At 35.3% G+C, this 18,639-nt stretch overlaps 2 protein-coding genes across 3 annotated transcripts; both read left to right on the forward strand.

Moving 5' to 3' along the window:
• The first annotated feature begins 131 nt into the window (after nt 1-131).
• On the forward strand, nt 132-4,587 carry polr1h (RNA polymerase I subunit H). Its single transcript, XM_051663648.1, has 5 exons — nt 132-432; nt 562-681; nt 833-936; nt 2,357-2,466; nt 4,250-4,587. The coding sequence occupies exons 2-5, from the start codon at nt 564-566 to the stop codon at nt 4,272-4,274; spliced, it is 357 nt and encodes a 118-aa protein (XP_051519608.1). The 5' UTR covers nt 132-432; nt 562-563; the 3' UTR covers nt 4,275-4,587.
• Nucleotides 4,588-5,037: 450 nt separating this feature from the next.
• On the forward strand, nt 5,038-17,324 carry gtf2h4 (general transcription factor IIH, polypeptide 4). Of its 2 annotated transcripts, none has more exons than XM_051663647.1 (14): nt 5,038-5,176; nt 9,207-9,339; nt 9,495-9,599; nt 9,984-10,115; nt 10,201-10,386; nt 10,465-10,573; nt 12,409-12,477; nt 12,659-12,742; nt 14,017-14,179; nt 14,287-14,417; nt 14,532-14,579; nt 15,116-15,194; nt 16,655-16,716; nt 16,855-17,324. In XM_051663647.1, the coding sequence occupies exons 2-14, from the start codon at nt 9,305-9,307 to the stop codon at nt 16,963-16,965; spliced, it is 1,314 nt and encodes a 437-aa protein (XP_051519607.1). In that variant the 5' UTR covers nt 5,038-5,176; nt 9,207-9,304; the 3' UTR covers nt 16,966-17,324. The 2 variants fall into 2 exon arrangements, with proteins under 2 accessions (XP_051519607.1, XP_051519606.1); XM_051663646.1 differs by having other exon boundaries at nt 9,207-9,322.
• The last annotated feature ends 1,315 nt before the right edge of the window (nt 17,325-18,639 follow it).

Here is an 18,639-nt window from a genome sequence, read left to right on the forward strand (position 1 = left end):
GTTATATCGACATACATCATAAAACGATGTTAAAGGATTTCTACTCAGGCAGTGAATATATACCCATTAATAGGTCCCTCAGCTAATGGAATTGCTGTGACGTCAAAGGGAGATCCGATTTTCAGGGGGGACTCGATTTCTCACCACACTGGCTGGAGCCTGAGCTTTGGCAGGTCTAGATAGACCCTCCCCACCCAATATATATATATATAGAAAGTACAGTAGGTTGCGGTAATACTCCTAAGGAGTAAGCGGCCAGTAAAACCAAAAGACGAAGAATATGAGGTCATCCACATGCGACAAATATACTGCGCATGAAGGACCCAGCACGTGAAGTTGCACGAACTACGCTGTGCAAAAGAAATTAGTTCTGAATAAGTTTGAGACGTTGTTCGTCAGACTTACGGATCTATTGTAAACATTTGTGTTTAGGTAATTGTGTTTTGCTTAATAAGTGACTTAATAGAGCTTGGTTACGCGGATACCCACGTGTTACATGCTTTTAACTTCTGTTTAGTTGCCGACGTGCTAACGCCTCTTGTTTTTAACGTGTTTTTCCAGCAATGTCATGTTTTAGCGGTGAACTCAACTTTTGTCCCGAGTGTGGGAATATTCTCCCATTGCCTGGTATCCGGGATACTATCACCTGCCCCCGCTGCTCTTTCAATGTCTCTGTTCGAGGTAATTCTTTTTATGTCATAACACATGATTTATGTATTTGTAAATAACATTTACTATCGATCACGGCTATTTGTCACAAATCTGCAAGCTTAAAGCAACAAATGTTTATGTTAAATTTATATAATAGCCTACAATTCTCTCTCCATGTCAGAATTCACTGGTCAAGTTATCAAGTCATCGGTGGTGTTTAATCCTTTGAATCAGAGTTCCAGCACTGTTGAGACTGAAGTGGATGCAGAATTAAAGGGACCAGTGGTAAGTTATTTTAAAATAATTCATTCTTGACTACAATCTGCTCTGTAACGTAGATCGATGCCATCATACAAAATTCAGGATTAAAGGAATTGTTCACCCAAAATATTAAAATTCTCTCATCATTTACTCACCCTCATGCCATCCCAGATGCGTGACTTACTTCTGCTGAAAACAAAGATTTTTAGAAAAATATCTCAGCTCTGTAGGTCCATACAATGCTTTGATGCTCCAAAAAGCACATTTAGACAACATAAAAGTAATTCATACTACTCTAGTGTTTAAGTCCATATCTTCTAAAGTGATATGATAGGTGAGGGTGAGAAATGGATCTATATTTAAAGGAATGTTCTGGGTTTAATACCAATAAAACTCAATCGACAGCATTTGTGGCATAATATTTATTACTACAAAAATGTATTCTGACTTAACCCTCCTTTAAAAAAAAAAAAAAAAAAAAATCTACATTACAGTAAGGCATTTGAAATGGAAGTGAATGGGTGCCAATTTTTGAACTGTAAAATACTCTTTCAAAGCAAAAAGACAAACAATATGTGTGTAAACATGATTTTAGTGCAATAAAATCACTTAACTCTTCACTAACCTTTTCTGTGAAAAGTTAGAGCCAATTTTACAACTTCGTTGCCATGACGATGTAATGTAAATGAACGCTAAAATGGCTGTAAAAGTGACTTTAAACAACTTTACAGCTCAAATAATACATGAGTTTTAACAGAAGAATTAATGTAAGTTCTTTTATAAAATTATAAGCTTCACATTTCTGCCTTTTAAACCCTCCAAGAATTGGCCCCATTCACTTTCATTGTGCCTCGCTGTAACCTCCATTTTTGCTTTTTTTAAGAAAAGGAGGGATGAGTTGAAATTTTTTGTGGTAATCAACATTACGCCACAAATGCTGTTGACTGAGCTTAATTTGTATTGAACCTGGAACATTCCTTTAATTCCTTTTTTACTGTAAATTCTCCTTCCTGCCCAGTAGGTGGCGATATGCACGAAGAATGCAAATCACCAAAAACAAAAGACGAATGTGAAAGTGGACATTTATAGTAAAAAATGACTTAAATATTGATCTGTTTCTCACCCACACCTATCATATGACTTCTATAAACATGGATTAAACCACTAGAGTTGTATTGATTACTTTTATGCTGCCTTTATGTGCTTTGTGGAGCTCCAAATTTCAGTCACCATTCACTTGCATTGTATGGGCCAACAGAGCTTAAATATTCTTCTAAAAATCTTCATTTGTGTTCAGCTGAAAAAAGAAAGTCAAACACATCTGGGATGGTCTTAGACTGTGTAAATTTTGAAAGATTGTTCATTTTTGGGAGAACTATCCCTTTAACAAAACTTGGACATTCTCTCCTGGTAACCTACTAATGTTCGACAAACTTTCCATTAGATTGACAGAAAATGTTCCCGCTGTAATAAAGAAGGAATGGTTTATCACACAAGACAGATGAGATCTGCTGATGAAGGGCAGACAGTCTTCTTCACCTGTATACACTGCAGGTAATGAAAATCTTGTGCAGTCAGAGACTTGTCTGTTTATATATCAATTTGAAAAAAAAAAATATATATATATATATATATATATATATATATATATATATATATATATATATATATATATATATATACTGTGTGTGTGTATATATATTAGAGCCCGACTGATACCGATTTTAGAGGGGGAAATTCACAGATTACCGATATGGTGGCCGATATAGTTAATTTGAGCTGGAATGAAAACAAACCTTTTAAATGTGAATTGTTCACCGATTCTGCACCGATATGACTATGCAAAGGTACCCAGAAGGCTGCTTCAGTCAAATGCTGACCATTTAAATAAAGAATAAATAAAATAAATAGTAAATAAACATCTGTATTACTGTTTAGTGTCAGTCAAATGCTGACCATTAAAATAAAGAATAAATAAAAATAAAATAAATAGTAAATAAACATCAGTACTGTTTAGTATCAGTCAAATGCTGTCCATTAAAATAAAGAATAAATAAAAATAAAATAAATAGTAAATAAACATCAGTACTGTTTAGTATCAGTCAAATGCTGACCATTAAAATAAAGAATAATAATAAAAAAATAGTAAATAAACATCAGTACTGTTTAGTATCAATCAAATGCTGTCCATTAAAATAAAGAATAAATAAAAATAAAATAAATAGTAAATAAACATCAGTACTGTTTAGTATCAGTCAAATGCTGACCAATAAAATAAATAGCTTAATTAACATCAGTACTGTTTATTATCAGTCAAATGCTGTCCATTAAAATAAAGAATAAATAAAATAAAATAAATAGTAAATAAACAACTGTACTGTTTATTATCAGTCAAATGCTGACTATATTAATACTGCTGAGTCAAGATAAACAGTGGCAGTGGTGTTACACCGTATTCTGCTTTACAAGTTCAGGGGAAACTTTCAACGGTGGAAAATCAGACTTTTAAATATTGCATTTTATAAATGCAACGACTGGAATTGTTTGGTTTAAAGGGGCAACCAAACTGTGAATCCTGAACAAAACAGTTTGGTGAATACATGTTTACATATTAGCTTCCACTCAGCCGACAAGCAATGAAAGTAGCTACGTGGTTTGCTAGTTTGCTATAAGCTTGTCACGGAGAGTAAAAAATGGACCAGCATTGCGTCTCACCAACTAGGTAACAACATAGCATGAAATCAACACTCAGTAGACACAATCCACCACTGCACCGTTGTTTTCTGAGCTGCAAAAAGATGCTGTGATGTTTACCTTTCAATCTGCTACATTACTGACTGCACTGACAAACTATAGCTGGCTAATATAGCAAACAATGGCAAAGATAAACATGAGGGACAGGGTTAATGTTATATTAGTTATATTGAAAAGGGAAAATGATGGGGGTCATTGTTTATTAAATTTCCAGTATGTATTTCACAAACTAGTTAACAACTTACCGTGAAGAGACCGCTCAACTCCGTCCGCACCGATCAACTCCACCCTGTCTGCAGAACCGCCGTCAGTTCAGAGTCAGCTCAGTAAACAATGGAGTCGGAGCGCGCTCTGCTGGACAAACTACGCTATGACACCAATTCTAAAGCATTGCTTTCTGCATTATATGTTCTGAAAAAAGTTTCGTATCTATAAAAAAGCAAACAAACAATGTTCAGCAAACAAATAGGTATATATATATTTTTTTCTCTGATAATCATACCGTTTAACTGTCATTCATTTTATAAAGTGTATAACAGTGTAGAGAAACCGATGCAAATACCTTTTTTTCTTTGTGTTACAGGTACCAAGAAAAAGAAGATTCATGAGAAAGTTCTTCACCTGCCCTGTTGTAATTTATAGTTATTGATCATCAGTGTGTAGAATCGCAGTATTGTAAATTGTGTCATGGATCAATTAGGTGTTGTGTATGTTATTTATGATTTTGTATTTGATGTGCATGTAGTTTTATTAACAGCAAAAATGAGTGTGTGTCTTTTGTTAATTTGTCTCTATTTTAGAGGGAAAATAATAATTACTACTATAAGCTACTACTTCTGTAGTGTGCAAATTCTTCAGTTTATAAAAACTACATGTGCACTGTTTCAACAAACATGAGTAAATATGAGATTTTGAAACCTACAGACTGTATGTATTTATTTATTGTTTGTGGTATAGCTGTAAGTTTTCTTTCATATGATACACTTTTTAAATACAAAAACAACATGCATTTTCAAAATGCCAGCTTTGAAGTATTACATATATTAAAGGAATAGTTGACCCCAAAATTTTAATTTGACCCCAAATTATTTCTGTAGTTTAAAAAAATAATAATAATACACCAGAACTATTTTAATACATTCGTAAATACGAGGAACCTACAGAGCTTTATGTGTATAATAATTATTTTTTGTGGAGCTATAATTTGATCTTTATATGATGCACTTTAGTAAATACAAAATACCATTTTAAAAGTATGAAGCATTTGAAGTTGCTTTTATTTCTAATAAAAAGATGGCTTTAGGCAGACATGCTAAAAAAAAAAGTTAAATTGAGCGGGAAGAGCCCCTCCCACACACCGCACGTCAGCCAATCAGACTGTCCGCTTTGGTGATCATGTGATCATTCAACATGGCTCCTCACTATCCGTACTGACTGAATGCATGTAAAGAAAGAAATCTGAACACATCAATTAATGGGCCATTTTGCTCACTGACATCCGTCAGATAAGGTGAGCCTACCTTCTATGTACTAAATATATTTTTAAGGCGAGAAGTACAATATTGCAGCGACACTTTGAAGAGCAGTTGAGCTCTGAAATTTTCGCTATATTCATTTAATTGAGCATTCTTCATGACGTGTTGGCTTCACTGAATCTTCATTGCTGTTGTTTTAGGTGATCAATATCCATGTGTATCGTTTACATGTGTTCTTTAGCCACTCATTGCGCACTAATGTCAATCACATCTGCCTGTATGAGCGAAGAATAGCAAGCATGATTATCAGAATGGCAAACTGTCATTGTGTTGCATGTAACATATTTTGCACCACATAAAAATAGTCTGCAGAATTTTATGAACAATATTAACTGACACTGATCAGATTAACATTACATTACATAATATGAACAATATGATACTGTTTATTAGAGGTCGACCGATAGTGGATTTTGCTGATACCGATAACTAAGGTGGTTGAAAAGACAGATAACCGATTAATCCGACCGCTTTTAAAATAGATTTTTTTCATGTTAAAAAAATCTAATCTTTCCTTTCTGTGACGGGCACAGATATAGAGGCTGCAAATCCCAGATGCGTGTTTATGCAATCAAAATCTCAATAATAACCTGGGAAAACAATTAAAGTAGCAATATGTAACATTGATATCAAGCGTTTAAAATGGGTACTGCAGTCCAAATTCAAAATATTGGAGAGAGTTGTCTCCCCCGCCCCCTCTTCCAAAGACTCAAAGCTCACGTGGGTTGCTAGGTTGAGGACACGCAACAGGAACGAGTAAACTGACAATGGCAAGCGACGAGCTTTACACTGTAAATTGATCAGCTAATGTATATGTTTGCAGTGTTTTTATTGTTTGCAAATTATAAACCAGCTCATGTGGATTTTTTTATAACTCTGTCAGTGTTAGCTAGATGTATTGCTGGCTTCCATGGCTGCAGTGTGCTGTGTTTTCCTGCGAACTTGTTTCAAATCTGGTAACCCGGGGTGTCGAAATACTATTGGGAAATAGGCAGTGGGTGGGATCACACAGGTCAAAACACAAACAGAAATTTTGTGACTTTTCCATGCTATTTTTAAAGGCTTTATTAAATATGATGCCATGCTGTGACGTAGAACAGTTGATAAAAGTAGATAATATTAACATTACATTTGCTTGTAGATGTCTTTAGTTATGAACCCAAGAGCATCATAGACATATTGGCCAGCACCTATATTGTAGGCTTTCTTTTATCATAATATATCAACTACAGAGCAATACAATTTAATTACAGTATACGCCTAGTGCCAAAATTCATACGCTCTAAAGTACAAAAAAAAAAAAAATGTTCTTGACAATCTGGGAGTGTAGTGGGAGAGATAAAATAATAGACTTACGAATTAAACATTACATCATCATTTGTGTATTTCTGTATATACTTATATTTTCTATTCGCTTTTTATTTTTATTATATTTTCTTTTTTGTGTTCTTTATCTCTGTCTTGTTGTTGTATTGTTGTGCACTGGAAGCTTCTGTCACCATGACAAATTCCTTGTATATGTAAGCATACTTGGCAATAAAGCTCATTCTGATTCTGACTGTGATAATTTTCTAGATATATGAATCCAAGAACATAATATAAAATAGGTCAAGTATATTGCCTATCCAGTGTCGTATATCCAAAGCCCATAACTGTAAAATTAAATGTATAAAATTCTCAAAAGAAGATGGTGGTGAGTTTGAGTAAATGATGGACTAACGAAATTAAACATTACATCATGCTTCATCATCGAGATTTCAAATATTCTCAAAAATTCGAGAGCATAGTGGCATAGAGGGACTCGCACACTTAACAAAATTATAAATTTCATCATATTCTGATGTGCCGTTATTTCAATATGATCCCCAGAACACAGTGATAAACAGGTGGGTTATGCACCGGATTACCGGTAAGCCCACTGCTTTCAATGAGAAACCTTTAGCGTCAAATTACTGCAGGTAAGGACATCTATATTTCATGATCATATCGTTCGTTTTTCAAAAAATATATTTGTCTAAAACGTATCTGTTTTTTTTTTTCTAAAGAAATATTATACATTGATAATACGTTTAATTCTACAAATTTAATTAGCTGATCCTGTGTCTGGAGGAACAAGTAGTATTATATTTTTATAATAGGTATTTTTTTATTTATTTATTTTTCTCCCCAATTTGGAATGCCCAATTTCCAATGTGCTCTTAGTCCTCGTGGTGGCGTAGTGACTCGCCTCAATCCGGGTGGTGGAGGATGAATCTCAGTTGCCTCTGCGTCTGAGACCGTCAAACGGCGCATCTTATCACGTGGCTTGTTGAGCGCGTTACCGCAGAGATGTAGGGCGTGTGGAGGCTTCACGCTATTCTCCGCGGCATCCACACACAACTCACCACATGCCCCACTAAGAGTGAGAACCACATTATAGCGACCACGAGGAGGTTACCCCATGTGACTCTGCCCACCCTAGCAACCGGGCCAATTTGGTTGCTTAGGAGACCTGGCTGGATTCGAGCTTGCGACTCCAGGGGTGGTAGTCAGTGTCAATACTCGCTGAGCTACCCAGGCCCCCTATAATGGGTATTTTTAAGCACATAACCCCAGCACTATCCCTAAACAGTAACCACTTTTCATCAATATAAAAAATCAGACAATACTTTACAGTCACAATAATTTATTTACAAAAACATAAAATGAAAAACAACAAAGACAATAACGTTTGTATTCCAAACGTCTCCTGCCAATTCCTTTCAAATCTTCAGAAGTTATCTGATATTTTGAGAAGATATGTCTTCTGGTGGGAGAGAGGTCCAGACAATGGATCTATTATACAAATAATGAGTTGTCATGAGACTGTTGGGCATTCATTGTGTTTTCCAAAATATACTGTATAATTGTCTACTTACCTACACAAATTTCAATTAACCAGTGCCAAAACATCTTTCTGCTTGATATCGGTTAAATCCTTCAAGCTTAGTCAGAATGCATGATTTCGTTAGTGAATGTATTTTTCTAACCCACTACGGTCTCGTTTTTTTTGAGAATATTTGGGCTTCGCAGATTGGCGCAGTCAGCATACACACTACCTGTGTATTGCTCTGTTCAGAGAATCATATTGAAACAATGACAGATCAGAAACGTTTAATTAAAAAATGATGCTGTGAAAGTATTTTTACAAATGTATGTTGATAGTCTATTCAAATACCTGCCGACCGCAGCCTCAGATATTTAGTGCAGCTGTACCTTAAAAAAAAATACAGCAAATGAAAATAAGTGGGAGGTCCTATATGCCACCCACCATTTTTTAAGGTGGAACGGTTAGTTCGGTGAATAAGGAGCTGGCGCTAATGGAGCTGGATTCAGCCACGTCCTAATGCGGGACTTTTAATTATAAACAAGCCCGAAATACACCAGGGACTCTTATTTTGTATATAATTGCTTTCAACTCACACAAACACAAAAGGGAAACAAAACAAGTGTAAAAAAAAAACACACACAATTATCTGCAGTATATTACAAAATAATTACTATAAAGTAGGCTAATTTTTGTCATAAAGGGTGATAAATACTGTATGAGCAGTAATTAATCAACAGAAGATCATCATTCATCTTCAATAGCAAATCATCAGCGATGGCTTGTCAGTTGTCATGTGTTTTTTTTTATTTTTAATAACATTTCACATTAATAATCATGAAATATTCCATAAACAGAGATGGTGACAGAGTCTTGGCTTCGTTACAATGCTCTTTAAGTAAATAATCACCTAATTAAGCTTTTTGTAGTCTATATATTCACCAGATGAAGGATTCTGACCAGAAAGGAACATGGAGGAATTAAAAACAAAACCATTGCGTTGATTTTTGCCGATAAACGATAGTTCCAAAAAGCAACTATCGTACCGATTAATTGGTTAAACCGATATGTCTGTCTACCTTTACTGTTTATTACTCATCTTAACCTATTACTAGCTTGTAATGTAAATGTAATCACCTGTCTGATATCGTGTTTTGCAGATGAAGCTTCGAGTGCAGCTGCAGTGTAAGAACTTGCACGAGTACCTGAGGGAACTGAGTCCAGATATCCTCGACAGACTCTATAATCATCCCGCAACATGTCTGGCCGTCTACAGGTCCATCTGCGTTCAGTGTATAAGAATATGTGTGATCATAATTTAGCCTATAAAATCTAAAATAAACACTGTAGCTTAGTAAACACTTACAACCATTTTTATTTTTTGTTCAATTTCATAATTCTTCTACAACATATGTTCAATCAAAAATAATCCTGAAATTTGCACACAGGGAACTTCCGGCATTGGCAAAGAATTATGTAATGCGGATGCTGTTTTTAGACCACCCTCTTCCACAGGCCGCGGTCGCACTGTGGGTTAAGAAAGACAGTCAAAAGTGAGTACAATATTGTTGTTTTTTCACAAAATAGCTTTAATGTGACATCTGTCTATTTTTACTACATGCCAACATTCAGGAATACTTGATTCTGATTGGTCAATCGCTGTACTCTGCGGCCAAATATTTTTGTATATTGACTGTGAATCTGTGTAACTGACTGCTGTCTTGTGCAACCGATATTTACATATGAATAAAATGTATAAAATAATATTTTATGTCTATTATTTTTGGTAAGTAGCTTTGTAATAAGAAGGATTAAACCCTTCTGGATGACACAAGACCCCTCCACTTCGTGTTGGGTTCATGATCACCCTTTTGGGGTGAATTTTGAAACTGTACAATATCCTTTACGTATCTGTCACTCTCTCTTTCTTTTATCAGAGACCACGATCAGTGTGTGTCTGTGTTAACCGGCCTACGGCTGTGGCACAGTCAGCAGCTTCAGGGTGGACTCCAAGGCTTTGTGCTCAACCCTGTGTTTAAAGACAACCTTAGGATAGCACTGCTGGGCGGGTGAGGAGCACAGATTAGAATGAGAACCATCATAGTGATGCACACCTACAATTCTGGAGTCAATCAGTGCTCTCTTTTTTTCCAGAGGTAAACCATGGGCAGATGAGGGCAGCAGTCTGGGTCCTGATCGCCATGCCAGGGATGTAGAGAGTCTCGACCGCTATGCAATGGAGCGATGGGAGGTCATCCTTCACTTCATGGTGGGCTCACCCAGCGCTGCTGTCAGCCAGGATCTGGCACAGCTCCTCATACAGGCTGGGCTCATGAGGAGGTACAGCAAACTGTTTCAACCAAAGTAGGTCGAATAAAAAGGGTAAATAAACAATGTTGATCTTGTTTTAACTTTCAGTGAGGCTGGTGAAGCTCCATGTATCACATCAGCAGGGTTCCAGTTTCTGCTACTAGACACAGCGTCTCAGCTGTGGTACTTCACTCTGCAGTACCTCAATACAGCACAGGTCAGTGCACTCATAATCTCTACAAGAAGTTTCCCATAGTCTTGGAAAACATGGAAATATCAATTAATTTTCAAATGATAATTTCTAGACCAGGAAAAAAACATGGTATTTAATACGGTCTTAAAGAGGCATGGAAATTGCTATAGATTAAGTCAGCTGACTGAAGATGTTTGACAATTCAGCAAGACGATCCAGTGCATAATTGGCATGGTAATTGCTTTTTTGACATATCTAAAAGCATGGCAAGAGAGTTTTTCCTACTCATGTTGCTAACTTTAAGGGATAGTTTACCCCAAAATTAAAATTCTCTTATCATTTACTCACCCTCATGCCATTCCAGATGTGTATGACTTTGTTTCTTCAGCAGAACACAAATGAAGATTTTTAGAAGCTATGTAGGTCCATACAATGCAAGTGAATGATGATCAGACATTTGTAGCTCCAAAATTCACATAAAGGAAACACAAGTAATCCATATCACTCCAGTGTTTAAATCCATGTGTTCAGAAGCGATATAATAGGTGTGGTAGTGCAACATATCAAAATGTAAGTCCTTTTTTACTATAAATCTCCACTTTCACTTTTACATCTGAAAGTCACATGGTGCCTGTTTAGTTTCTCTTTCACATCTGAAAGTGAAAGTGAATATTTAGAGTAAAAAAGGACTTAAATATTGTTCTTTTTCTAACCCACACCTATTTTATCACTTCAGAAGACATGGATTTAACCACTGGAGTCGTATGGATTACTTTTATGTTTCCTTTATGTGCTTTTTGGAGCTTTTCTGGCCTCCATTCACTTGCATTGTATGGACCTATAGAGCTGAAATATTCTTCTAAAAATCTTCATTTGTGTTCTGGTGAAGAAAGAAAGTCATACACATCTGGGATGGCATGAGGGTGAGTAAATGATGAGAGAATTTAAATTTAAATTTAAACTATCTCTTACAAAATATGAGAATTGGAAGCAGTGTCCTGAGATTTTATGTTGCGTAAACATTTTAGCTTCCTGCCCATTCCTCCTCCAATAACTAGACATCTCTGGATGAGAGAGGTATTTCTTAATCCGATCGTGACAGTATTCAGATTCCATGGCAATTATTCTTCTATTTAATGGATTATTCAAGGCATAGTTCACCCAAATATTTAAATTCTATCATCATTTAGTCACCCTTGTGTCGTTCCAAACCTGTATTGATGTTTGCTGAATACAAAAGATGTTTTAATGAATATGGCGTGTAATTTTTTCAATACAATGGCTGTGGATAGTGGCTCACTTTAAAGTTTAAAGTTTAAAAAGGACCCAAAAGTATGATGAAAGCAGTCCATGCAACCCCTGCGTCATTTTCCAATTCTTCGGAAGACATACAATAGATTTGTGTGAGAATCAATGCAAAATTGTAATAATTTTTATGTGAAAATTTTGATCATATACCTTCAGTAGACTTGGACTATGACGTACGAGTCACATGGACTACTTTTGGGTCCTTTCACAATATTTATTAAAACATTTCCTTTTGTGTTCCGCATAAAAGAAAGTCGTATGATTTGGAATGACATGAAGGTGAGAAATTATGACAGAATTTTCATTTTTGGGCGAAATACCTCTTTGAATCGGAAAGAACTTTCATTCGGATCATGCTCAATCTAATGATTTTTTTATATTCTGATTGAAGGCTTTTCATTCTGATTGGGCTATTATTTGAATCATTAATGGATTATTTGGCTGCATGTAAACCTGGCTAGTGTGATTAGTTAGTCATTTAAATAATAATCAATGAAATTATGGTTCTATGTCCTTATTAACAGTGTGCTCTCTCTCTCTTTCTATCATAGTCAAGAGGGATGGACCTGGTGGAGATTCTTTCCTTTTTGTTCCAGTTGAGTTTTTCCACTCTTGGTAGGGTGAGTATTTCTTTCAAAATGTCAAGGATAACCTTCAGACTTTTGAGGCATATATCAAAGCCATTTCTGTTATCATAATTAAATAATTCAGGTCCATGCTAAAATATACAAATAAGGTCATATTTTGTTATGTTGCTCACTTTGTTAGTTTGTAACTTTAATTTTTCTTTGAAAATTACAGGACTATTCTGTGGAGGGAATGAGTGAATCTCTACTCACATTTTTGCAGCATCTGCGAGAGTTTGGCCTGGTTTTCCAAAGAAAGGTCTGTTAAAAAGGAATATGTACAGGATTGCTATTTGAATCTCTATCATATTCTGAAAAGGACATAAATACAATTTTAAAAATCCTCTTGAAGAAATAGTTCACCTACAAAAAAAAAAAAATTTACTCAGCCTCATGCCATCTCAGATGTGTATGATTTTCGTTCTTCTGCAGAACACAAACAAATATTTTTAGAAGAAAATTTCAGCTCTGTAGATCCATACAATGCAAGTGAATGGTGGCCAGAACTTTGATTCTCCAAAAAGGACATAAAGGCTGCATAAAAGTAATCCATATGACTCCAGTGTTTTAATCCATGTCTTCTGAAGTGCTCTGATAGGTGTGGGTGAGAAATAGATCAATATTTAAGTTATTTTTTTTACTATAAATCTCCACTTTCACTTCTACATTCTTCTTTTTCTTTTCTTTTTTTGGCCTATCACCACCTACTGGTCGGGGCTGGTCAAAGGTGGAGATTTATAGTTAAAACATTTTTTAAATATTGATCTGTTTCTCACCCACACCTATCATAGCACTTCAGAAGACATGGATTTAACTACTGGAGTCATATGGATTACTTTTATGCTGCCTTTATGTTCATTTTGGAGATTCAGAGTTCTGGTCACCATTCACTTGCATCATATGGACCTACAGAGCTGAAATATTCTTCTAAAAATCTTCATTTGTTTAGCAGAAGAAAGAAAGTCATACACATCTGGGATGACATGAGGGTGAGTAAATGATGAGAGAATTTTCATTTTGTTTTGGTGAACTGTTCCTTAAAGTATTAAATAAGATCCAATTGGATACACTGGAAATATAGGATTTTTAATTCTTATTTGGTTCTTAGAGTCCTATTATATATTGTCATCTTTTTCTAAACTCTTTTTCTAAATTATATATTGGAATAATTTATTCCTATCGGCCAGATTAAGGAAACCGCATAGAGAGCTGTTGGAATTTTATAGTCTTGAGAAATTTTCTTTAATTTTCGTTTTTGATCCTGCATTTTATCCTACTGGTAATCAAACACAATTGCTTCAATATCCTTTAGGATTCTTTCGGATTACTTCCAAATGATGATAGAAATTCCATTTAGATGTATTTGCTAGGGATATTATCAAAATCCTGTAATCATTTTATGTGACTCTAACACTCAGACTCATGTTTTGTGTTTATGCAGTACTTACGAATGCTGTGTTTTGGAAAAATTTACTTGAAATACACCTTGAGACCTAAAACAGAAGTTAAAATCACCACTGTATTTTTTCACAGAGGAAGTCAAGGAGGTACTACCCAACAAGGTTGGCTATAACTCTAGCTGCTGGCGTCACAGCAAACCCCGCCTCTGCCTCCTCTGCACTGGGAGCCACACCCGGAACAGGAGACACAGGCTTCATCGTTGTAGAAACCAACTATCGCATCTATGCGTACACAAGTATGAACACTATGACACTAACTAGTCTAAAAGTTAAAGGGATCACCGCACTGTAGAAGATCAGTCAATAAAAACTGTTTCCCTGTCTCTCTTTTTTTCTGTTTCAGACTCTGAGCTACAGATTGCACTGGTAGCTCTTTTTAGTGAGATGCTGTATCGGTTTGCTAATGTGGTGGTTGCTCAAGTAACCAGAGAGTCAGTGCAGCAGGCCATTGCTAACGGAATTACTGCACAGCAGGTAAGGGAACCCTTGCATGCAGTCATTTTAACCAGGACATGTTGTTCTGCTGATTTATAAAAAAAAAAATTAATGATAGAACCGTATTGACCTTTTATTTTATGTAATTTTCAGATAATTCACTTCTTAAGGACCCGAGCACATCCAGTAATGCTTAAACAGGTAACTGCAAACTGTTTCAACCATTACCAATGTGTTTTTCTGTGTTCTTTGCACTTATATATCACATTACAGGGCACAAATACATGTTGCATAATATGTTACCTAATAAAATTTTGTCAGAATTAAGTTAGTTTGGCTCAGCTAAAACCAAGGCAAACTGCAGTACATTGATGCCATTTTTCTCAGTTGCCCTGTTAACGTAGTTATATTTCGCCTTTGTAGGGCAGTGATAAAAAAGGCTTAGTAAACATGTACATAAGCACATATTTTTCATGATGCTGAACAAAACTTTGTGTTGTGTAGTTGTAGATAAATGTTGGGGGTTGGTATTATTTCATGGAAACGAATTGTTCTTGTGTCAAAAATCTCATTCATTAAAAATCCATTAATCCCATTAGTTTCCCTTTAAGGTTCAGATGTCCCTTAAGTGTCTCCCTTGCACAATTTAGTGATTCTTATCATGAAAATCCAATACCGCTATGCAAATATTCGCTGTTTTATACATGAACATGTTTCTGTCTCATTCTGTCTTTTAGACCCCTGTCCTCCCCCCGACCATCACAGACCAGATCAGACTGTGGGAGCTGGAGAAAGATCGCTTGCAGTTCACTGAGGGTGAGTGAGAGTCTTTGTGCATATATGCATGTGAGACCAGCTCTTTGTAGTTGTGCAGTGAGATCAATATCATTCAGAGATTTTCACATGCAAGAAAGGCAAAAGGTTTGTACCTGAATTTTATATTATGGAACAATTTAGCTTTGTTACCTGTTCCATAGCAAATTCACATTTTCCAGTTACCTCAAATTATGCTTATATTTTTGATTTATTAAATGACTCCATTGCACAGTATTTTATTATATAGTTATCATACTATATTTAAACAATTTCTTTTATGATTATCATATTATTATGTATTATTTTGATTATTAAAAGTATTATTAAACTATATTAATAGAGGTTCACCTATGCAGTATTTGTACCGATATCCAATTATTTAGAACAACATCTGCCGATACCGATAGCTTGGTGGTTCTGCTTTTTAAATGCTACCTTGTTTCAAATCACTGATAATTAATTACACAACTTTGAAAGGCATTTAAATAAACACTTTACTCTCTATGTCTCTGTTTTTAAACAATCAACTGATGTCTAAAAGTGCAGATAATTGCTTTTATCGGCCTATATCGATGTTTGGCCGATACATCGGTGCATCTCTATTTTACATGATTTCTTGTAAAGCTGCTTTGTAACGATATGTGTTTTGAAAAGCGCTATACAAATAAAAATGACTTGACTATTAAAACATAAGTAATTTTGACTGTAAATAATACTGCAGTGTGACTGCTTTATCCAAATTTATTACACGGTGCTCTGGAATACTCGATTCTGATCGGTCAATGGCGCCATCTAGCGGTCTGAAATCTCTGAGTAACAACCGCACATCCGGGTATTGCGAGCCATCTTTCCTCACAAGTCAGCTAATAAAATAATTTTAACTCAAATCAGTGTTTTATGTCCATTTATTTATTTATTTATTTGTTTGTTTATTAGTCATGAAATAAGTGGGATGATATACAGTCAGCCGGTTGTTATCGCAAAATAAACCCCTTCAGGGTGATACAAGACCTGTCCTGATCACCCTGTCAGGGTTTATTTTGCAATAACAACTGGGTGACTGTACGTTATCCCTTACATAGAATACCTGAGGGAATATCTTTAATAAAAAAAGAACAAAGAAATTTCTTTTTGGTGATATCATAGCATGGGGAATTTTTCCATTTCATGGGTGACCTGCAGGGTTCACTCTCTGAAATGTAAATGTCAGACTGTATAGGAAGAATGTTAGTGAGATTTTACTCAAATAAAAAATTTGCATTGGAATAAGGTTTTGGGTCGGGGTTGAATGTGACAGGCAAGGACCCCTCAAGACCATATAAAATAGAAACTGTATAGCTATTATTCCACTGCTTTAATGAAACACTTAGAATCATATTTGTGTGAAAAATAATCAATGTTGTTTATATGTGCATTGTTTTTTCCCTTTACACCATGTTTTTTTTTTTTCTTTTTCTCAGGAGTATTATACAATCAGTTTTTATCCCAGGCTGATTTTGAAGTGCTGCGGGATAGGGCTCAGGTAAATAACTATATTTATCCAGTTGTACTTACTAACAATCCGTCTCTTCTACATTAACTCCATTAACTCTGCAGTAATACAACTACATATTTAAATGTTTCTAGCAATTGTACTCACAGTAAAACCTCTGTCCTACAGGGTTTAGGTGTATTGGTGTGGCAGAACCCCGCTCACAGGGTCATGGTGGTGACACCACATGGACACAGCGAAGTCAAGAGATTCTGGAAAAGACAGAAGAGTCATACATAAAAAAAAAAAAACAGACCTTAAAAAGGAAAAGATTCATCATTCGCTTGAAGACGCTGAGAATAACACAAACCCACTCTATACAGTCTCATCTCTGAGTTATTGCTTATAGAGACAGAGGACAAACTTGCAGTGTGGAGGAAAAGATTCCAATTTTCATGTATTTAACTATAATACATTAATATTTATGTAAAAAAAAAAACACCTTGTTTTACAAAGCTTTGATACTGACCAAGCTGCTTATGCCGTGTACATTATTGCACCCTTATTGACTGATTTTGCTTTTGTAATCCTATGCCATTTGCTAGATTACTTGTTTGTGTCTGAGGAAAATGGACTAAAATAAATACAGTTTATACAAAGTGCTTCTCTGTTCTGTTTGATATCATGGAAATTGTGTCCATGAAATGCATAACATGGAAATGTAGTCCATGAAATTTCCATTTCAGTCATGAGTAATTAGGAGGATAAGGGGATACTCTTTGGAAATTTAGATTCACAGTGAGCTTTCAGGGTGATAGGATAAATAATAGTCAGTCTTAGTGGCTGAATCTCATGAAAATATGATATTTTTCAGTTCGTATTTTACCCCAAAATCAAAATTCAACCTCTTCAGCCCGTTCGGCATAATGATCGCTGCATGTTTGGCCCGTTTCGCGGCAGGCCCACCGGGAAAACATACGGTTCTCCCTATGGCCAGTCAGCCCCAGGTTGAGTGAGTCATCTTCGCTGGATATCGCGGAGCAATTGAGATCAATTTGAAATCTACAGAGAATATTCTACTTAAAAGCGCTATGGAGGAAGTCAAACCTATCAAACGGCTAGACAGCTGCTTTTACATTATTATCAGAATGCCTACTGATGATAAAATGCATCAAGGCTTTTAAAACTCACAATTGCTTTTGTAACTGTGGAAAAAAAAAATCTCAATTACTAAAACGCATCATGTTTTCACTGTAGTAGCCTTACAATAACTGGTATTGTAACAGAAATGTTATAGTTTCATATGAAATCTATTAAAGGCAATATAAGACTTTTTACAACATGAATTGTGTAGTTTAATGTGTTTAACTACAACTATGTTTACCTGTGTAGACTATTAATGTTCTTATAACAAGTACTAGTTTATTTTTTAGAATGACTAGCTGGCCTAACCGTATTAATGAGGATGGCTTTAAATGCCACTGTTAAACCATGGAAAGTACAATGAAAGAGGTTTAAAGTCTGAACCTCCATGAAATATGGACAATTAATGGACCAGGTTTTCCTCTTGTTCTGATGATGTCTGATGTCCAACAAACTGGCCATGTTTGACAGATTTTCAAAAGATTACATAAATCATTAAGCCAGTGAGTCTCAGTGAAGTGAAGTGGTTTTCTCACAGTCAGAACATAATAACTAACCCTTTAGAAATAAAGTGCTAAGTAGTTGATTAGTATAGAATAGAATAGTTTGATTTTCCATATACCTTGAAGGAAAAATAAAAATAATTTTTACATTTAAAAGGTTCCATCAAAATAAGGTTATTAAAATAACTCTGTGATTTCCACTGTAAACATGCAATTAAGTTATAAATAATTGCAATTATGTAATCAACTTTGAGATTGTTGGTCAATTGTTGGTCAATTACCACTGAAGACCCAGAAAAAACCTTTATTGTGCCATAGTGTAAGCCTA

The sequence above is a fragment of the Myxocyprinus asiaticus genome, chromosome 30, assembly GCF_019703515.2.
Source record: "Myxocyprinus asiaticus isolate MX2 ecotype Aquarium Trade chromosome 30, UBuf_Myxa_2, whole genome shotgun sequence".
NCBI classification, from domain to species: Eukaryota; Metazoa; Chordata; class Actinopteri; order Cypriniformes; family Catostomidae; genus Myxocyprinus; species Myxocyprinus asiaticus.